The sequence below is a fragment of the Urocitellus parryii genome, chromosome 3, assembly GCF_045843805.1.
Source record: "Urocitellus parryii isolate mUroPar1 chromosome 3, mUroPar1.hap1, whole genome shotgun sequence".
In the NCBI taxonomy this organism is placed as follows: Eukaryota; Metazoa; Chordata; class Mammalia; order Rodentia; family Sciuridae; genus Urocitellus; species Urocitellus parryii.
This window is the reverse complement of record NC_135533.1, coordinates 169,902,366-169,919,103: the sequence shown is the minus strand read 5'-3', so window position 1 is coordinate 169,919,103 and position 16,738 is coordinate 169,902,366. Positions and strand designations below refer to the sequence as shown.

General features: G+C 53.9%; 3 protein-coding genes across 3 annotated transcripts in view; 1 reads left to right on the top strand and 2 right to left on the bottom strand.

The window, feature by feature from the left end:
- Window positions 1-888: 888 nt before the first annotated feature.
- Window positions 889-4,694, bottom strand: Uqcc5 (ubiquinol-cytochrome c reductase complex assembly factor 5). Its single transcript, XM_026388600.2, has 2 exons — window positions 4,341-4,694; window positions 889-993 (listed from the first exon to the last, which is right to left on the bottom strand). The coding sequence occupies exons 1-2, from the start codon at window positions 4,489-4,491 to the stop codon at window positions 902-904; spliced, it is 243 nt and encodes an 80-aa protein (XP_026244385.1). The 5' UTR covers window positions 4,492-4,694; the 3' UTR covers window positions 889-901.
- Window positions 4,695-7,163: 2,469 nt separating this feature from the next.
- On the top strand, window positions 7,164-16,603 carry Nt5dc2 (5'-nucleotidase domain containing 2). Its single transcript, XM_026388569.2, has 14 exons — window positions 7,164-7,446; window positions 11,781-11,965; window positions 12,159-12,233; window positions 12,501-12,556; window positions 12,641-12,734; window positions 12,927-13,055; window positions 13,164-13,224; window positions 13,301-13,403; window positions 13,491-13,592; window positions 13,826-13,907; window positions 15,705-15,791; window positions 15,875-16,015; window positions 16,095-16,159; window positions 16,243-16,603. The coding sequence occupies exons 1-14, from the start codon at window positions 7,215-7,217 to the stop codon at window positions 16,502-16,504; spliced, it is 1,674 nt and encodes a 557-aa protein (XP_026244354.1). The 5' UTR covers window positions 7,164-7,214; the 3' UTR covers window positions 16,505-16,603.
- Stab1 (stabilin 1) overlaps window positions 16,585-16,738 on the bottom strand; it is a 28,801-nt gene continuing 28,647 nt past the window's right edge. Inside the window, exon 69 of the mRNA XM_026388568.2 lies at window positions 16,585-16,674. Coding sequence (XP_026244353.1) covers window positions 16,618-16,674 — 57 coding nt within the window. The 3' untranslated portion in view covers window positions 16,585-16,617. The remainder of the gene's footprint in view (window positions 16,675-16,738) is intronic.

Genomic DNA, 16,738 nt, shown 5'->3' with positions numbered 1-16,738 from the left:
TGACCATAACAATGAAGATCTTTTATGTTCATGACTTAATTTTAATTCTGCAACGAAAGGTTACCACCAAGCATGGTCTCTTTAATCAGCAACTCCAGAAGCTGAGGCAGGAGGATCAAAAGTTCAAGGCTAGTCTCAGCAACTCCATGAAGCCCTATCTCAAAATAAAAAATGAAAAGGGCTAGGGATGTAGATCAGTCGCACCCCTGGAGGTGCGGAATTGGGTTTTTTGTTTTGTTTAAAAAACAAAGAGTTTCACAAACACTTCAAACGGTACTGAAAAGCATCCTGGTTGCTGTATTCAAGAAATATTTCACAGGGTCAGGGGATGTAGCTCAGTGATAATACTTTCCTCTAGCATGTGTAAGGCCCTGGGTTTGATCCTCAGCACTGCAAAAAAAGAAAGTAGAAAAACATTTTATGGTACATGCCAATAATCCCACCTACTCAGGAGGCTGAAGCAGGCAGATCACAAGCCTCAACAATTTAGCAAGACCCAGTCTCAAGAAGGGCCGGGTTGCCAGAGGCAGTGACATAGGCATGTAATCTCAGTGGCTTGGGGAGGCTAAAGCAGGAAGATCACAAGTTCAAAGCCAGCCTCAGCAATTTAGCAAGACCCTGTCTCAAAATAAAAAGGGCTTGGGTAAATGTGGCTCAGTGGCAAAGCACCACTGGGTTCAATCCCCAGTACAAAAAAAAAAAAGGAACTAGGTTCATTGGATAGATAAGTAGGTGTTTTAGGAGGAATATAAGTTGTTGATGGACCTTTATTTTATTATATACAGTGCTGTGAATCAGACCCAGTGCCTCACACATGCTAGGCAAGTGCTCTACCACTGAGCCACAACCCCACCCTGTAAGAGTACATTCTTGAGGAAAAAAAACTAGTGAAAATTCATATTCATTTTATTGATTGTTGAAGTTCAGTCTCAGATGTGTCATCCAGGCCTTTCTGATACTGTCTCTCTGAGGCTTTTCTTCGGTAGACATCATCTGTATCAAACAAAAACTGTGCTTAGATTTTTAAGAAACTGAGGAATTAAAAATACTCAGAATTCAATCAGTAGTCTCAAGTCTGTTGCCTGTTTCTGAATTTCAACATTAATGTTTAATCCAGTGCCAAAATATAATTTAAAACAAAATGAGTTAAATGACCACTGTTTATGTAAGAGTCCTAGACTTAAAATAACAAGCTAAATATCAGTATCTTCAAAGATAGGGTCATGTCCTGGCCCATCTCTAAGTAGTGTTTTAGGAGTTTCCTCACTTCTTATTCCCACTCCCTCCCACCTTTTTTATTTATTTATTTATTTTTGTTTGTTTTTCTGCTGTGGTATTGGGGATTGAATGAAGCCTCATGCATGGTAAGCAAGTACTTGTTCTACCACTGAGCTACATCCCCAACCCTCTCCCATGGTTTCTAACATCATCCTTAACTAAAACCTAGCTCCTCAAAGGCTCTTGGCTGCTGCTTCTTCCACACTCCAGACCTCAGGATGAGATAGGGAGGTCAGTTTCCTTGTTCTCAGCCTCTATGTCTCCAGATTATTGATTATCCTTCTTCAAGTAAAAAATCTTCCTGTGGGTAGCACACACCTGTCATCCCAGCTACTCAGGTAGCTGGAGGTTGATCACAAGTTTGAGGTCAGCCTCAGCAACTCAGCAAGATCCTCAACAGTTGTTCAGCTGTTGAGTTTTGTTGTCTTAAAAAAAAAAAAAAATGGGATGTAACTCAGTAGCAAAGTGGCCCTAGGTTCAATCTCTAGTGCCATGTTTTTTTTGTTGTTGTTGTTCTGTTTTAAATCCTCTTCCTATAAGGCTTATGCCATTTGACAGCCACCATCTTCTCTGCACTGGCACCTGCACATGCCCCTTCAATTTGAAAACTCTGGTTTAGGCTCCTTGCCTCATCTTGTGCCTTCTCCACAGGCATCATGATTAATACCTTTTTTTTTTGGGGGGGGGGGGTGCTGGGAATTGAACCTAGGGCCCTGCATGCTAGGCAAAAATTCTACCACTAAGCTACACTTCCAGCCCTTTGGGGTTTTTGTTTGAGACAAGATCTCACTCAGTTGCCTAGGTTGGCCTTGAACATGGATCCTTCTGCCTCGGCTTCCAGAGTAGCTGAGATGACAGATTCAATATCAGCTGCTTCACACACCCTCAAAGCCCCAAGCAGCCATTAATCCAAATTCCTCTCTTTTCCATGCTTCACCCTTCTTGCAGTGTATTACAAAGCCAGCCAGTGCCTCTTGACTGGGTATACTGAGATGTGTGACAATCCAGTGTCCTCAGCCATGACCCTCACCATTCTTTCCTCACTCCCACCTAGCCACTCATCATAAAACACTCTTGCAGCTAACTTCCAAGGGCTATTCGCCCCACCAAGCACTGATCCCATCCTCTCCCTCCTTTCTGATCAACATTTGCCTAGCCTCCAGTCTTTCTGAGAGCAGGGGGTTACCTTCCCTTTACAGGGTCAAAATTCCTTAACCTCCTTTCTTCTGTGATAACAAACCTTCCTGGTGTCCATCCTTGCCTCTCAGTCACCCTAAACATGTTGGTTATTTGACTTTTTCATCACAATTTGCCTGTGAATGGTTCACAAAGCCATTCACAGGTTTCTGGCCCACGTCTGCTTCCTGACCTTCAGGTTTTTATAAACCATCTCCTTAGCACATCCCAAATGGGGCCCAGGGATCACACTGCCTGTGTTCAGCACCTTCAGGAGAGTTGCCCCTGCCCCAGCATCCAGGTCTCATGTCTTAAGCCCACTTAATCACCTGGCTTTGTCACCCTTTGGGCTGTCTCAACTCCACCTACTTCTTGGCATCCCTTCTGCCTCAAAGTAGACCTGGCTACCATCTGAACTCCGGACAACCACACAACCTAGGTGTTCTTACCAATCTCTCCACAAGGAGCTGCTTCAAACCCTTCAGTCCTTGGGATATATTCTTGGTTCTGCAGTCCCTATGTAGCTCTGCTAGACACCTCTCTAGCCACTTTACACCTCCCTCTGCTTATCTGCTTCAATTTTTCAAACACAATACACACAAGGCCTCCAGTTCTCAGCACTGCCATGAAGACTCAATTCTACAGAACTTGCATCTGGCTGACAGTCTTCAGAGCCTGCTGTACCTGGTAACTGCTTGCAGAAGCCTTCCCTGCACCATCTAGTCCAGGGATGTGCCCACCCAACACTCCTGTGCTCCTCTCAGCACTGATCACAATAGTAAACCATCTCCCTTTTTTCCTCCCCCAGTCCCCGGTACTGGGGATTAAACTTTCATGCTAGATAAGTGATGTACCACTGAGAGCCACATCCCCAGACCTGATGGTAACTGGGTTTTATGTTTGTTTGGTACCAGGGATTGAACTCAGGGACACTGGCCCACTGAGCCACACCCCCAGCCTTATTTTGTATTAGAGACAGGGTCTGAGTTGCTTAGCACCTCATTTTTGCTGAGGCTGCCTTTGAACTCTGCTATACTCAGCCACCACACCCAGCCAACTCTGATCTTTCCCATTAGCTCTCTGGCAGTAAAAAACCTCTGCCTTGTTCATTAGATCCTCTCATGGATGTTCAATAAATAGAATGGTAGAACAGAAGGAAGCACTAAAGTTCCAATTTAAAAAATGAGAGTCGGTGGGGCTGGGAGCATATAGCTCAGTAATAGAGCAGTTACCTAGCTAGTGTGAGTCCCTGTGTTCCATCCCCGACACCACAAATAAATAAATAAATAAATAAAAATTCACAAGTGATATATTTCAGAAGAGGGACAAAGCAGAAAGGGCCTAGGAGTTGGGGAAGTCTTCCTGAAAGGAACTAGTCTGCCCAGAGATAGTGCTCAGCTAAGCAATGTCAGGCATTCTTTTTACAGTGCTGAGCATCTGCTCCCAGGCCAAAGACCTGGTGCCAGTGACTGCCCTCTTAAGACAATGGTGATTAGGCAGGCAGGTCGGCTCCCTCCAGGGTGTGGGCTGAAGAGTTCTGAGAGGACAGTTAATAGGGATTTCCATGAATCCTCAGGATCCACCCCCTCTTCTGTTGTTTGTGAGCTATCCTGTTCCTTAGGCTTGGCTCAAAGTCAAGGGTGAAGGGCAAGCTTGAAAAGTGCAGGAAAGGTCGCAAGGCTGGACTTCAATGTGCAAGACGTACAGAAGAGCCGGCGCCATAGGCGGGGTCAACTGCCAAGTGAATGTAACAGTGCTAGCCCTTCCGACAAGAATAAAAAGCAGCTCGGCGCCAAGGAGAATAAGCGGTCTGCAATCTAATACCCCCGGGAAACGGATCCCTGCCATCTCATGCCTCCCTGAAGGCTACTACACCCCCCACTTACAGAAGGTCTCCTGGCCCACGCGCACGTTAATCATGATCCACTCCATTGTTCCTCCCAGGATAAAAAAGAAGGGCAGGAACCTGTAGAGGCCGAGTCGCTCCTTCCCGGGCACCCACTGCAGAATTCGCCTCACCTGGGCCCTGGAGAACATGCTCGATTGAGGTTGTGGCTCTGCGTGCGATGGAACCAGGTGCGACTGAAGCTGATGCCGCCCTGCCCGTCCTCGCTGGGCTCGGCGACCTAGTCACTGCCCCGCGGCTGCAAAAATTTGGGAGCTAAAGCTGACCTCCAGGCCTAGATCCCTGTGCAGCTCAGCCAATCAAACTGCTGCTGTTGAGACGCGCATACTCCTTGAGAAGGAGCCTGAAAAATACGGCGCATGCGCCTCGGCACTGGAGGCGGGGCGGCCCCTACGGGGCGGAGCCTCCGACGTGGCTTGGACTCGGCCCCGCCCCATGGCCTCCCTAGTGTTGGCCAGAGCTCTGAGCAGACCGCCGCGCCCCCTACTCTGCCACCGCCATCTTTTTTTTCTAATACCCTGACAGAGTGATAGTCTATGAGTGATTAATAGTGTGCTGCACCATTCTCTAAAATGCAATTACGAAACGCCTTGCTTTTATTTCAGGGACATGATTGGTGACCAAACTTCTAAAATATCTGAAAGCACTGTTGAAAGCTGAACTTTACACAACAGAAGTTTGAGCATCTGTGACAACCCTAAAATAAAACTGTCCTGAATGGGCACTTACAATAATACAGGCATTTATAGAAAGTTTTTATGCATCACCTTTTGACAGGGTTGGGGCGGGGAGGATGAGGGCGGGGATTAAGGAGAAAGGGAAGGGTCCTGCTATGTTTCCCTGGCTGGTCTCAGCCTCCCAGTAGCTGGGAAAACGTGCTTGTATCACCTCTTTATCCACAATAAGCGCAGCTCAGCATGATGGTTAATGAGCGTGTCTGAGGAATTCCCTTAGCTGGGGCTGTACTTCAGTTCCCCAACCCACGAAACAGGGGACTTTTTCTGCTGCTGTGAAGATTTAGTGAGATGATAAGCATTGAATGTAGTGCCTGGAACACAGTAATTGTTCAACTAACATTAGCTCTATCTAACATTAATTATATGATTTACTGATCCACTTCACATGTATTCCCTGAACTGAGAAATTAAGAGATTAAGCCAAAAAAAGCAGAGCTCTGACTCCAGAGCCTTCACTCATTATATCCTCTCACTTTATCACTGTTTTCTGAAAATACCCTAAGAGGCTGTCACTCTGTTACCTAGGGATAAAACTGGAGGAACAGCTTTGACAAGGCAGTCAAATATTAGGCAATCTAAAAAAATCAAATGAAAACTTAGATCCCAAAAGGTAGCTTGGTGATGAGAAGAGAAAGTGCAAGCAGGGCCCCAAGAGAGGGTTATAGGACAGCAGTAAGGTCTCTAGCTGCCTATAGTACAATCCACCCTGGATGGCCACCCAGAAAGTGGGCATAAAAGCTTAGCACTTGCTCCTGTTCCTTTTCTTTATCTCTCTCTTCCTTCTCCCCCACCCCACCCCACCCCCCGCTGCCCCCACCCCACCCCCCGCTGCCCCCACCTTTCTTTCAAGGTCCTGATTCTTAGGTAAGTTTTCTACTACCGACCTACATCCCCAGAACCTGCTCACGTTTCTCTTAGCGGTTCTGTGGGGGTGGACCACCCAGGACCTCCACCCGCATGGAAGAGGTTCACGTGAGGCTAGATTCCCAGCACCTGCCTAGGTCACTGGGGCGTGTGCAGACACCTCTCCCGCCCCCAAGCTCACCTTTAGGACTCAATATCTTTCAGCACCCAACCCAGGACCTGGCACACTAGGTTCTCAGCCCAAATGCAGTAATGTCATAACATAAACAACCTTAAACTCAGCAAGCCACCCCGGGAAACAATATGTATCCAGCTGGCAGGCTCATCAGCATGCTGGGTGGGTCTCCATGAGGTACACCGGCAGGCCCAGAAAACAGGAGTAGAAAAAATGCAAGAAGAGCGTATTTGCAAGAAAAAGGAGGAAATTCTTTGTAAAGTCTCCAGCAACCAGGCATCTCAACAGGAGGCCTCTTCAGGCAAAGGTGAGTGGGGCGGGCCAGTGACACCAAGCTAAGGTCAGAACCAGGTGGGTGCAGTGATCCTTGGCCCCAGACCTGAAGCTCACGCCCAGGAGTCCGATTCCGAATTAAAAGGGGTCACCTGGGTTGAGCACCGGCGGCACAAAGAGGCTGCCATGCAGGTCCAGCGGTCTCACCCAGCGTGGGGCTGCAGCAGGGAGAGCGCGGGCAGGGCTCTTTATCCGCTAGATAAGTGAGTGAAGTGGCCCGGGCTCCGGTCAGCGGACAGTCTGAGATCGGAGCAGGGAAACAAGGCCATGGGGCAGGAGGACTCAGGGACTTCGGGAAAGTAGAGGAGGCGCTGGGGTCAGAAGGACCCAGAGGCCGGGGGAAAGGAACGGAGAACCCGGGAGTAAGCGTAAACTCGCGCGCGCCTGCCTTTTCCCCTCCGCGCCTCGGCGGTCCGGAGCCTCGAGGGGATGGCGGGTCTTAGGCTCTTGGACTTCCCAGGCAGGGGACACGAGAAGGAGCCGCCATCGCCGCGGTGTCTGCCGAAGGGGGGCGCAAAGCCCTCGGCCGCGCGGGAGAGTTGGGGGAGGGGGTCGCGGGCCCGCCCCGCCCCGTCGCCTCCCGCCCACTGTGCCCAGTGGCGCGCCCATTGGCCAGTCGGGCTCCGCGCGCCGCGCCCATTGGCCCACCGCCGTGGGGAGCACGCGGCCACCGTGGCGGGCGCGCAGTCGGAGGGCGACTGGCTGGCCGACGGGCGGAGGGCAGCCCGGCCGGCGCGCAGGGGGCATGGCGGGTGTGGGGCTGCGGGCGGTCGCTCGGTGCTGGCTGCTGTGCGGAAGCCACGGCGGGCGGCGAGCCGCCTCCTCCTCACCCTCCTGCCCTGGCTGCGGCCCGCCGGGTCCTGGCCCCCACTGCCCGGGAGCCCCACGCTCTGCGCCCTCTCCGGCGCCGGCCGGCGGCACCGAGCTCAGCGAGCACCTGTGGGCTCGTTACCAGGACATGCGGAGACTGGTGCACGGTGGGTGAGCCCGGGTGAACCGAGTGCTGGGGTCGCCTCCAGCGCGGTGGACTGTCGGGGCGCCGGGACGCAGCCCTCGAGCCTTCCCGGGCACAGCTCCTTGCGTCTTCGCCCTGTGGGGTTTGGCGGGGACCCAGACCTAATGGGCTTTTCAATAGAGGCTTCGGCGAGATGGCCTGGGGGAGGGTGGGGGGTTTATACCCCAGCTCTATCTGCAGGGGCTTGGAGCACCTGGAGCAGCCGCCCGAAAGTGCGGTCCCCGGGTCTTGCTGCAGGGAACCGCTACCGGGAGTGCTCCCAATCCCTTGTTCTCCGCCGACCCTAAGTTGGGGTGGGAGTATTGAGGACAAAGCCTGCAAGTAGCGCTCGCCCAATAAGCTCCTGGCGACCTCCCGACCTAAGCTGATACGGGCTGGTCTTTCCAGGCACCTTTTGGTTTGGTGCTGGAGGTCAGGCCCGCTCTCAGCAAGGGCCGGGAAGGTATTGGGGAAACAGTTCAAATCCCCACAGTCGCCTGGAATCCTGAGGAGTTGCTACAGGTTGGCCAAGCTGCACAGGCACTTTCCCTCTCCCTCTGTGAAATGGACTGATGAGACTGGAGGGCCCCTCTCAGGGCAGGCTGGGGCCACCAGTGAGAGTGCAGGACATATGTCCACTGCTCTGGGTGGGTCACTATCCAGCCTCTGCAGCAGACAGATGTGGTTCAGGCTAGTGGCTCTATCACTGTCCAGCTGGGTGGCCTTCAGTAAGCCTCAGCCTCCAAGACCTTCAGTTTTCTCAGATACAAACAACCTTGGGGTCTCTGACATAGTGTTGTGGTGACTTGGAAAGAACCAAGCCAAGAAGGGACAGGGGAGCTTCCGGAGGAACCCCCAAGGGTGAGGTGGCTTTCATTGTCTGGTGAGACAAAGTGGCCCTGTCTGGAACGTTCCAGCTGTCTGGACAGGGATTTCTAGTCCAGCCTTGTGGATACCTGGAGAGTGATCCAAACTTAACCTCTTGACAAGCTGAAGACAGAATAGTTAGGCCCTCTGTGGAGTGGTGGTTCTGAAGCCCTGGTGGTGTAAGACTGACTCTATCTCTGTGGACTGGCATGCCAGGGTGTTGTTTAAGAAGACTTTGTCCTGTACCTAGAGAAGACCCTCTGAGTGGCCTCCAAGACAGAGGAGGAAAGAAGGGGATCTCCTGGGCATTGCCCTCCAGGACCTACCTATATTTTCCTATCCTTACGTCCCCCTAAGTTCCTCTTGTTCAAGGTCACTGCCACTCACGTCATGGTGAACACCAGAATAAGCCAACTTCGTGCCTCGGGGTCCTGATCCTAACCCATTCTGTGACTGAGTCTTCTGGGACAGTCTCTGGGCATTCAGTACACCTTGGACATAACACCTGTGGGCAGACTTTGCCAGGAGGGGCTGGGGACATAGCTCAGTTGGTAGAGTGCTTGCCTTGCATGCACAAGGCCCTAGGTTCAATCCCCAGCACTACAAACAAACAAAAATCTCTGCCAGGGATCCAGGTCGAAGACTAGCCCCTACCCTGAAAGCAGAGACCATCACCTCCTCCCCACCCATCCTCAATGTGTTGACCCTGGAAGGCTAGGCTAAGGGGAAGAGTGATTAAGGCAGGTGGTGCAGCCTGAGTGCACGTCTCAACTCTGTTGCCTGCTGCTGGGTGGTTGAAGCAAGTGACTTCACCTCCTTGAAGCTCAGTTTTTTCCTCCAGACCAACTGCTTCATAGAGTTGGAGTGAGGATTGAACAAGATGGGTCCCTAAGGTAGCCACAAGCCCGTCCCAGGGCTACCAGGGGGAATTGGCTTCAGAATCTGGAACCTTGGGCAGGTGAGGGAGCTGGGGTCTAAGGAAGAGGAAGGAGGGTAAAGACTGAGCAGTGAAACCATAAACTTGGCAGGCTAGTGCTGGGTGGGTTAGATCCTCTCCTGGCCCTACCTGTCACTGCAGCCCTGTGGAAGAGGGTTTTCTCAGTCCAGAGATGAGGTGAGGGGTCAGGCTCTATGAGCTGCTTCCTCATCCTGCTTTGTCCCTGGGAGAATTTTCTGCCCCTGGAAACATCCCCAAGGGCAGAGGTGAAAGCCAGAATCCCAGTGATACCAGGTGAGGGGCGTCTCAGCAGCAGCTCTCAAGGGCTACAGTCAACTGTGTCTCATGCATATCCAAGTGGAGTGTCCTGTCCACACTTGGATCTGCGGAGCAACTGCTCTGTGCTGGCCTGGGGCCTCCAGAGGAACCAGCCACACCTGTTTCCACACCCACACCCTGCACTTGACTGCAAAAGAAGGGTTGGGGAGTGGAGCTCTGTGTTCCAAAGGGGCCTCCAAGGCAAATGCTCTGGGCATCCGAGTACATCAGTGAGACGTCTGCGTCTTTAGTGCACCAGCTACCTGCTGCTACTGTGGGACCAGGGGTTTCTGTTTTATAATTAGGACTGATTGTGACTGAGACAGTTTTTCTGGAGCCTTGGACCTGAGGCATTTTCTGGGAGGCATTACGCTGTGCATCCGGGTGATGCTCCCCTTTCCCTACAACTCCTCCTCTTGGAGAGATGTAGGGAAATTGAAGACATGAAGCTCGGGGGTCAGGGAGCACTGAATCCTGCCTGCGAGTAGGTATAGAGCAAGAATGCTGCGCAGTTGATAGTTTTTATTTCCCCTTTAGAGACAACAGGCCCAAGGGCTGAGGTGACATTCCTGAAGTCACAGCCAGGGTGGGGGTGCTGATCTGGTCCAGCTGACCTCAGAGCCCATGCCCCTTTCCATCATATGCCTTTTCTCCAGCCAACTTCCCCATTGTACAGATGGGGAGGCCAAGGCAGGTGAGCTTGGGACCCTGGAGCCTACCCCACACGGCGTCACCCCTGATGAGGGCCTGAGAGCCATCTTCAGTTCCTTGAGAGCAGCCAGAAGCTTGGGGTGACCATGGCCACATCCCCAGAAGGGAGCAGCCTGGATAATGGCCCAGAACCCAACATTGCACGTCCCGACTGTCGTAATTAGCAATGTTCCTGGCTAGAGCCAGGGAATGTCATTATGTGAGCTGGCAGGCAGCTGAAATCCGATTAGAGGGGCCTTGTTCCCTGGGCTGTGACAGGTGCTCAGGAGTGGGTAGTAGGAGCAGCAGAAGGGCTCCCCACCCATTAATGTTCTGGACAAGGTGGAAAGAGCATCCATGACTTCAGTCCCCTCGTCATGCCAAGACAGCTGGGTCATGCCCACTCTGGTGGAGTCTTCAGTCCCCACATGCCGCCCCTTGCTGATACCCCTTAGGACATGGGAGATGCGACCAGCAGACTGCTGAGAAGGGCAGAGGGACTGACAGTGGTGTTCATGATCAGGTTTTGGGCAGTGGCAGGATTGGCACTGGAGACCATTCTGAGAGCTCTTCTGGGGCCAGACTGAAGAGTGGAGTCAATGCCTGCCTGCTGGGTGCTGCCCAGCTTACAGCATGTCTGGCGGGGGCTTAGTGGTGAGAGCCAGGAAGAGGAACAGGCTCAGTGTACCTGGTGGGCTGCAGGTGATGGTGTAACCACAGGGAAGGAGCTCCAACTGTGAGCTCAGCCCACTGCCAGCTCTACCTGTTTTAGTTAGCTTTTGCTTCTCTGTGGCCAAAATACCTGATGAGAACAATTTAGGTGCTGGGCGTGGTGGTGCACACCTGTAATCCCAGAGAGTAATGAGGCAAGAGGATCGTGAGTTCAAAGCCGGCCTCAGCAATTTAGCGAGGCCCTGAGCGATTTAGGAGTCCCTGTCTCAGAATAAAATATAAAAAAGGCTGGGATTGTGGCCCAGTGGTTAAGCACCCTTGGGTTCAATCCCTAGTATCAAAAAATCCCTAGTGTCAAAACTTAGAGAAGGAAAAGTTTATTGGGGGCTCACCATTTCAGAGGTGAAGCAGAGCATCATGGCAGAAGGGCATGGTGGAGGGAAGCTGCTCAGGGCATGGTGGTCAGGAAGCAGCGGGAGGGGAGGGGGGGCCACAGGAAGGCGCACTCTTCCAGGGTAACACCTCCTCCAGCCACGCCCCGCCTGTCTGTGGTTACCATGGACTGATTAGGTTACAGCTCTCATAATCTAATCATTTCACTTCTGAATATTACTGCATTAATAGAGCACACCTCATCTCCAAACCTGAACGCTGCCTTACCCCAAGTACAGTATCTAGGCAATTGCTTTCTCTCTGAGCCTCAGTCTGACCATCTGGATCACTGGGCATCTCTGGGTTGTTTCATGAAGCTTAAGGGGCTGGGTGCTCAAAAAGTACCCAGGAGCCTTGTGCCGCTGCCACAATTGTCATTTCCTTGTATCTCCTTCCTCTAGACCTCCTGCCTCCTGAGGTCTGCAGCCTCCTGAACCCAGCAGCCATTTATGCCAACAATGAGATCAGCCTGCGTGATGTCGAGGTCTATGGCTTTGACTATGACTACACACTGGCCCAGTATGCAGACGCACTGCACCCTGAAATCTTCAATGCCGCTCGGGACATCTTGATTGAGCACTACAAGGTGAGACTAGCCAGGCAGGAGCCCCTGCTCAGGCCCTGGAGGCCAGCACAGCCCACCTTGACCTAAGCCCCAGGGTGGATCATTGGGTTCCCTGGGCAGGTGGATGGATGGATGGATCCCCAAGTGACCGCTCAGCCAACAGGGCTGGCAGTGCTACGGGCTTAGGCCTGGTCTGTGTTTGTTTGCCCACCAGTACCCAGAGGGGATTCGGAAGTATGACTACAACCCCAGCTTTGCCATCCGTGGCCTCCACTATGACATTCAGAAGGTGAGTGGCTGGATGCTGACCTCTTGGTTCCTCCTAAGTAAATGGGCCCTGAGCCTGCTTCCTTAGCCATGCTCTTAGTGGAGGGTCTCTGTATCTGTCCACCCCCTTGACCTCAAAGCTACAACTTCCTTTTGGTAATGTACCTGATCTCCTTGGTACCATCCAATGGAGATGTGGACATGGGGTTTAGAAGAGGCTGACCAAGTCCAATGGCAAAACCACCTTCTTACCACTGGTCCCACCCCTGCCCACACTGGGTGCCCTCAGAGCCTTCTGATGAAGATTGATGCCTTCCATTACGTCCAGTTGGGAACAGCCTACAGGTTAGTTCTGACTCTGCCCTCTTCCCACCCCTACCCTGTGCTGCCACCTGGGCCTGGAGTGATGGTATCTGTACCCTGGTTCAGGGGCCTCCAGCCTGTGCCTGATGAGGAGGTGATCGACCTATATGGAGGCACCCAGCACATCCCACTGTACCAGATGAGCGGTTTCTACGGCAAGGTATTCCCTCCACCTTCTGTGACCCAAAGCAGCCCAGGTCGGTGAGCTTGCTATAGATACCAGCTCCAGTGGCCAGCTTTCATCCACAGACTGTGCCGTTTCCCAGAGTCCTGAGGCAGATTTGGAGGCCTTAGTCTCCAATGCTGGAGGTGGGGGGCCAGAGGAGTAGCTGAGATGTGGTCCCCTCCCCAGGGCCCCTCCATCAAGCAGTTCATGGACATCTTCTCACTGCCAGAGATGGCACTGCTGTCCTGTGTGGTGGACCACTTCCTGGGCCATGGCCTGGAGTTTGACCAAACACACCTCTACAAGGACGTGACGGTGAGCATGCTGGCCTGCCCCTCAGGTGGCAGGAAGGTGAAGTCCAGCTACAACAGGGCAGGCTCTCCCCAACCCCCTCTGTGCCCTTACTATCTCCCCTCCCCCCAGGATGCCATTCGAGATGTGCACGTGAAGGGCCTCATGTATCAGTGGATTGAGCGAGACATGGGTAAGGGTGAATGGTAACCTGGCTGGCCTGCTTGAGCAGGGTGGCCAGGCCCTCACAGACCCTTCTTCCCCCTCAGAGAAGTACATCCTGAGAGGGGACGAAACGTTTGCAGTGCTGAGCCGCCTGGTGGCCCATGGGAAACAGCTGTTCCTCATCACCAACAGTCCTTTCAGCTTTGTGTGAGTCCAGCCCCGCTGTGGGGGGTGTTGAGGGGGCAGACACAGTGCCACCCTCAGACCTCCTGCAGCCGTACCACCTCTGCACAGGGACAAGGGGATGCGGCACATGGTGGGTCCCGACTGGCGCCAGCTCTTCGACGTGGTGATCGTCCAGGCAGACAAACCCAGCTTTTTCACTGACCGGCGCAAGTATGGGCCTGGCAGGGGGCAGTGGAGTAGGGGAAGGGGTGGGGGGATCCCATCGCAATGAGGGGACTGAGGCCCAAAGCTAGATTGGCCTTTACTCAGTGCCCTTGGAGTGAGGATGCCCCCTTACCTGCATGTGGCCTACCTGAGTGGATGGGTCTACAGAGAGGAGAGTGGGAGGTACCCAGCCCTGGCCCTACCACAGATGGAAATCAAGCCCTTCACCCTCACCCCAGGCCTTTCCGAAAACTTGATGAGACGGGCTCGCTCCACTGGGACCGGATCACCCGCCTGGAAAAGGGCAAGATCTACCGGCAGGTAAGGACCATCTGGGGTTGGAGCAGCAGCTGGTGTGAGAGCAGGGGACAGGTTCTAACCAAGGACACAAGCTGTTCAGAGGCCGACTCTGAAGACGCACACAGCCCCGAGCCCTGAGCAGCTCAGCCACTTCGGTGTGGCCAGCGGCTACCAGGGCAGGGCTGGGCAGTGTGGAAGGAGCTCTTGGCCTCTGGGTCCTGGTGCCCGGGTTTGAGTTCCATCTCCACTCAGCCGAGAGGGAGACTTGCCTCATCACCTCTGTGCCTTGCTTTCCTCATTTCTAAAAGATTGTAATGCTGTATTTGAATGTGGCACAAAGCCCTGTGATCACCAAGTGCCCCATGAGTGGCACTGTGACTAGTTGAGACTGAGCTGTCTGCTGCAGGCAGAACCAGCCTGGTGGGAGCCCCTGAGCCTGGCCAGTGGAGGCAGCTCATAAGAAATCTGGGGAGACCCCCTTCCTATCTGAACAGAAAGAAAAGAGCAGCCAGAATGGGGTATTGGATGCCTGAGCAGGAGGTGATTAAGGCATTTGGCCCTGGCTGGAATGTGGAAATCCTGGCTGAGCTGGTCCTCTTAGGGGTGGGGGTTCCAAGGGCTGTGAGGAAGCCGGCAGTCGGCCAGGGGAGCAGTGTTGAGTTGCTGGGGCCTGGCCTACAGGCTGGACTTGCACCCTTCTGTACTGTTCAGCTTCCTGCCCTCCTCCACCCCAGCTCTCCCTGACCCATCGGGCTTATCCCCTCAGCTTTAAGGGTGAGGCTGTACCATGTCCTGCATCTGGCTGTGACCTAGGAGGACAAGCACCTATGTGGCTACCAGACATATCTCTTTTTGGAGGCAAGAGAGGGTTACTGGGGATTGAATTCAGGGGCACTTGACCACTGAGCCACTCTCCAGCCCCATTTTATATTTTACTTAGAGTCAGGGTCTCACTAAGTTGCTTAGCACCTCGCTTTTGCTGAGACTGGCTTTGAACTCTCGATCCTCCTAAGCTGCTGCGATTACAAGTCTGTGCCACTGCACTAGGCCAAGGCATTTCTTTTTGTGCCTGACATTCTGAGGTTTCCTAATGCTGTGTACATTGGATGCTTGGTCCTCGCCCTCAGCCCCTTTTCTCTGCCTCCTCTTCATCTCCTGCCCCTCAAGATTCTCGGTCCAGAGGCACATCCTCAGTCATCTCCTGCTCATGTGTCTCCTTCAGTAGGTCCAATTAAGTTCCTCCATGACCACCTGTCCCCCACTGCCCACCCCTCTGAGGTCCATGGATGCAGACCTCCTGGGTGTGAGCTTCTGCCCCAGGTGGCGCCAACTCTGGCCCCTCTGTTTCTGCCTCCCCTGGAGTTTCTTCCCTAGTTTGGGGCCTGGCTGTTTCCAACTTTCCCCGGCTTTGGAGCAGGCAAAGCAGATGGCCTGCCAGTGAGCTCTGCCATTGGTCCACTGGGTCCCTCTGGGCTGAGGCCGCCAGCAAAGACTCTAGAATCCTTTGCTTTAGGACGTGGGTCCTTCCCTGTGGTTCTGTTCTCACAAACAAGGGCTTGATCCTTAGCCGGGGTGGGTGAGAGGCCACAGAGAGGGAGGCCCTTGCGGCCTGGGGCACTGTGCCAGGCCTATGGGAGCCCTTCCTGGGGCAGGCCGACCCTCCTGCAGTACCGTGAGGCCGCGGGAAAGGGCAGCCCTGTATCCGGCTGGACTTGGCTGCCTCTGGGGATTTGAGAGGGCTGCTGGGGGACAAGACCTGGTGCTGGCAGCCCAGGGGAGCAACGTTGGCTCAGCAGCGTCCCTCTGCACCCCGACCAGGGAAACCTGTTTGACTTCCTGCGCCTGACGGAATGGCGTGGCCCCCGCGTGCTCTACTTTGGAGACCACCTCTACAGTGACCTAGCGGTGAGGGGGGCAGGGCTGCGTTCCAGGGGGCGGGGGACTCCTCCTAGCTGGCACTGAGGCCAGTCCCACTGCCCAACCCCCAGGATCTCATGCTGCGGCACGGCTGGCGCACGGGCGCCATCATCCCTGAGCTGGAGCGCGAGATCCGCATCATCAACACTGAGCAGTACATGCACTCGCTGACCTGGCAGCAGGCGCTCACGGGGCTGCTAGAGCGCATGCAGGTGCATGGGCAGCCTGGGTGGCCCCTGGGAGGGTCAGGTTGCAGCTTCCTGGGCACCCACATCATACTGTCTGTCCCAGACCTACCAGGATGCAGAGTCTCGGCAGGTGCTGGCCGCCTGGATGAAGGAGCGGCAAGAGCTAAGGTGAGCAGGGCGGGGCCAGGGCTGGGGCTGGCTGGCCTGGCATAGCTGATGCCTACCCATCAAGTTCTCCCCTCCCCCCCCAGGTGCATCACCAAGGCCCTATTCAATGCTCAGTTTGGGAGCATCTTCCGCACCTTCCACAACCCCACCTACTTCTCCAGGCGCCTTGTGCGCTTCTCCGACCTCTACATGGCCTCCTTGAGCTGCCTGCTCAACTACCGTGTGGACTTCACCTTCTACCCCCGCCGCACACCTCTGCAGCACGAGGCACCGCTCTGGATGGACCAGCTTTGCACTGGATGCATGAAAACACCCTTCCTAGGTGACATGGCCCACATCCGCTGAGGGCATTTTTATTGCAGGACAGACCCCTAATCCTCCCAGTCCCATCCACTCTGGGCATCCAGCCAGACAAGCAATAAAGGTGCCTCCTGCCTCCGCGTGCCCCTCTCGGCCTTTCACTTGACTGCCAGGATCCTCTGGGTATCGGGGAAGTCATCCTCCAGGAGCGAATCCTGAGAGAGGGAGGCCGTCTGGTGGCAGCCAAAACTAGGCCCCAAGCCCACTTCCATGGCCCCC

What these genes read in the sequence shown, in the direction of transcription:
- Uqcc5 (XM_026388600.2), bottom strand. Translation starts at nt 4,491, where the DNA reads ATGTTCTCCAGGGCCCAGGTGAGGCGAATTCTGCAGTGGGTGCCCGGG. An exon ending in CGTGGGCCAGGAGACCTTCT is followed by an intron (nt 994 to 4,340) that starts GTAAGTGGGGGG and finishes TGTTTGATACAG; the next exon opens with ATGATGTCTACCGAAGAAAA.
- Nt5dc2 (XM_026388569.2), top strand. Translation starts at nt 7,215, where the DNA reads ATGGCGGGTGTGGGGCTGCGGGCGGTCGCTCGGTGCTGGCTGCTGTGC. An exon ending in TCCACTATGACATTCAGAAG is followed by an intron (nt 12,234 to 12,500) that starts GTGAGTGGCTGG and finishes GGGTGCCCTCAG; the next exon opens with AGCCTTCTGATGAAGATTGA. An exon ending in GGCTGCTAGAGCGCATGCAG is followed by an intron (nt 16,016 to 16,094) that starts GTGCATGGGCAG and finishes TGTCTGTCCCAG; the next exon opens with ACCTACCAGGATGCAGAGTC.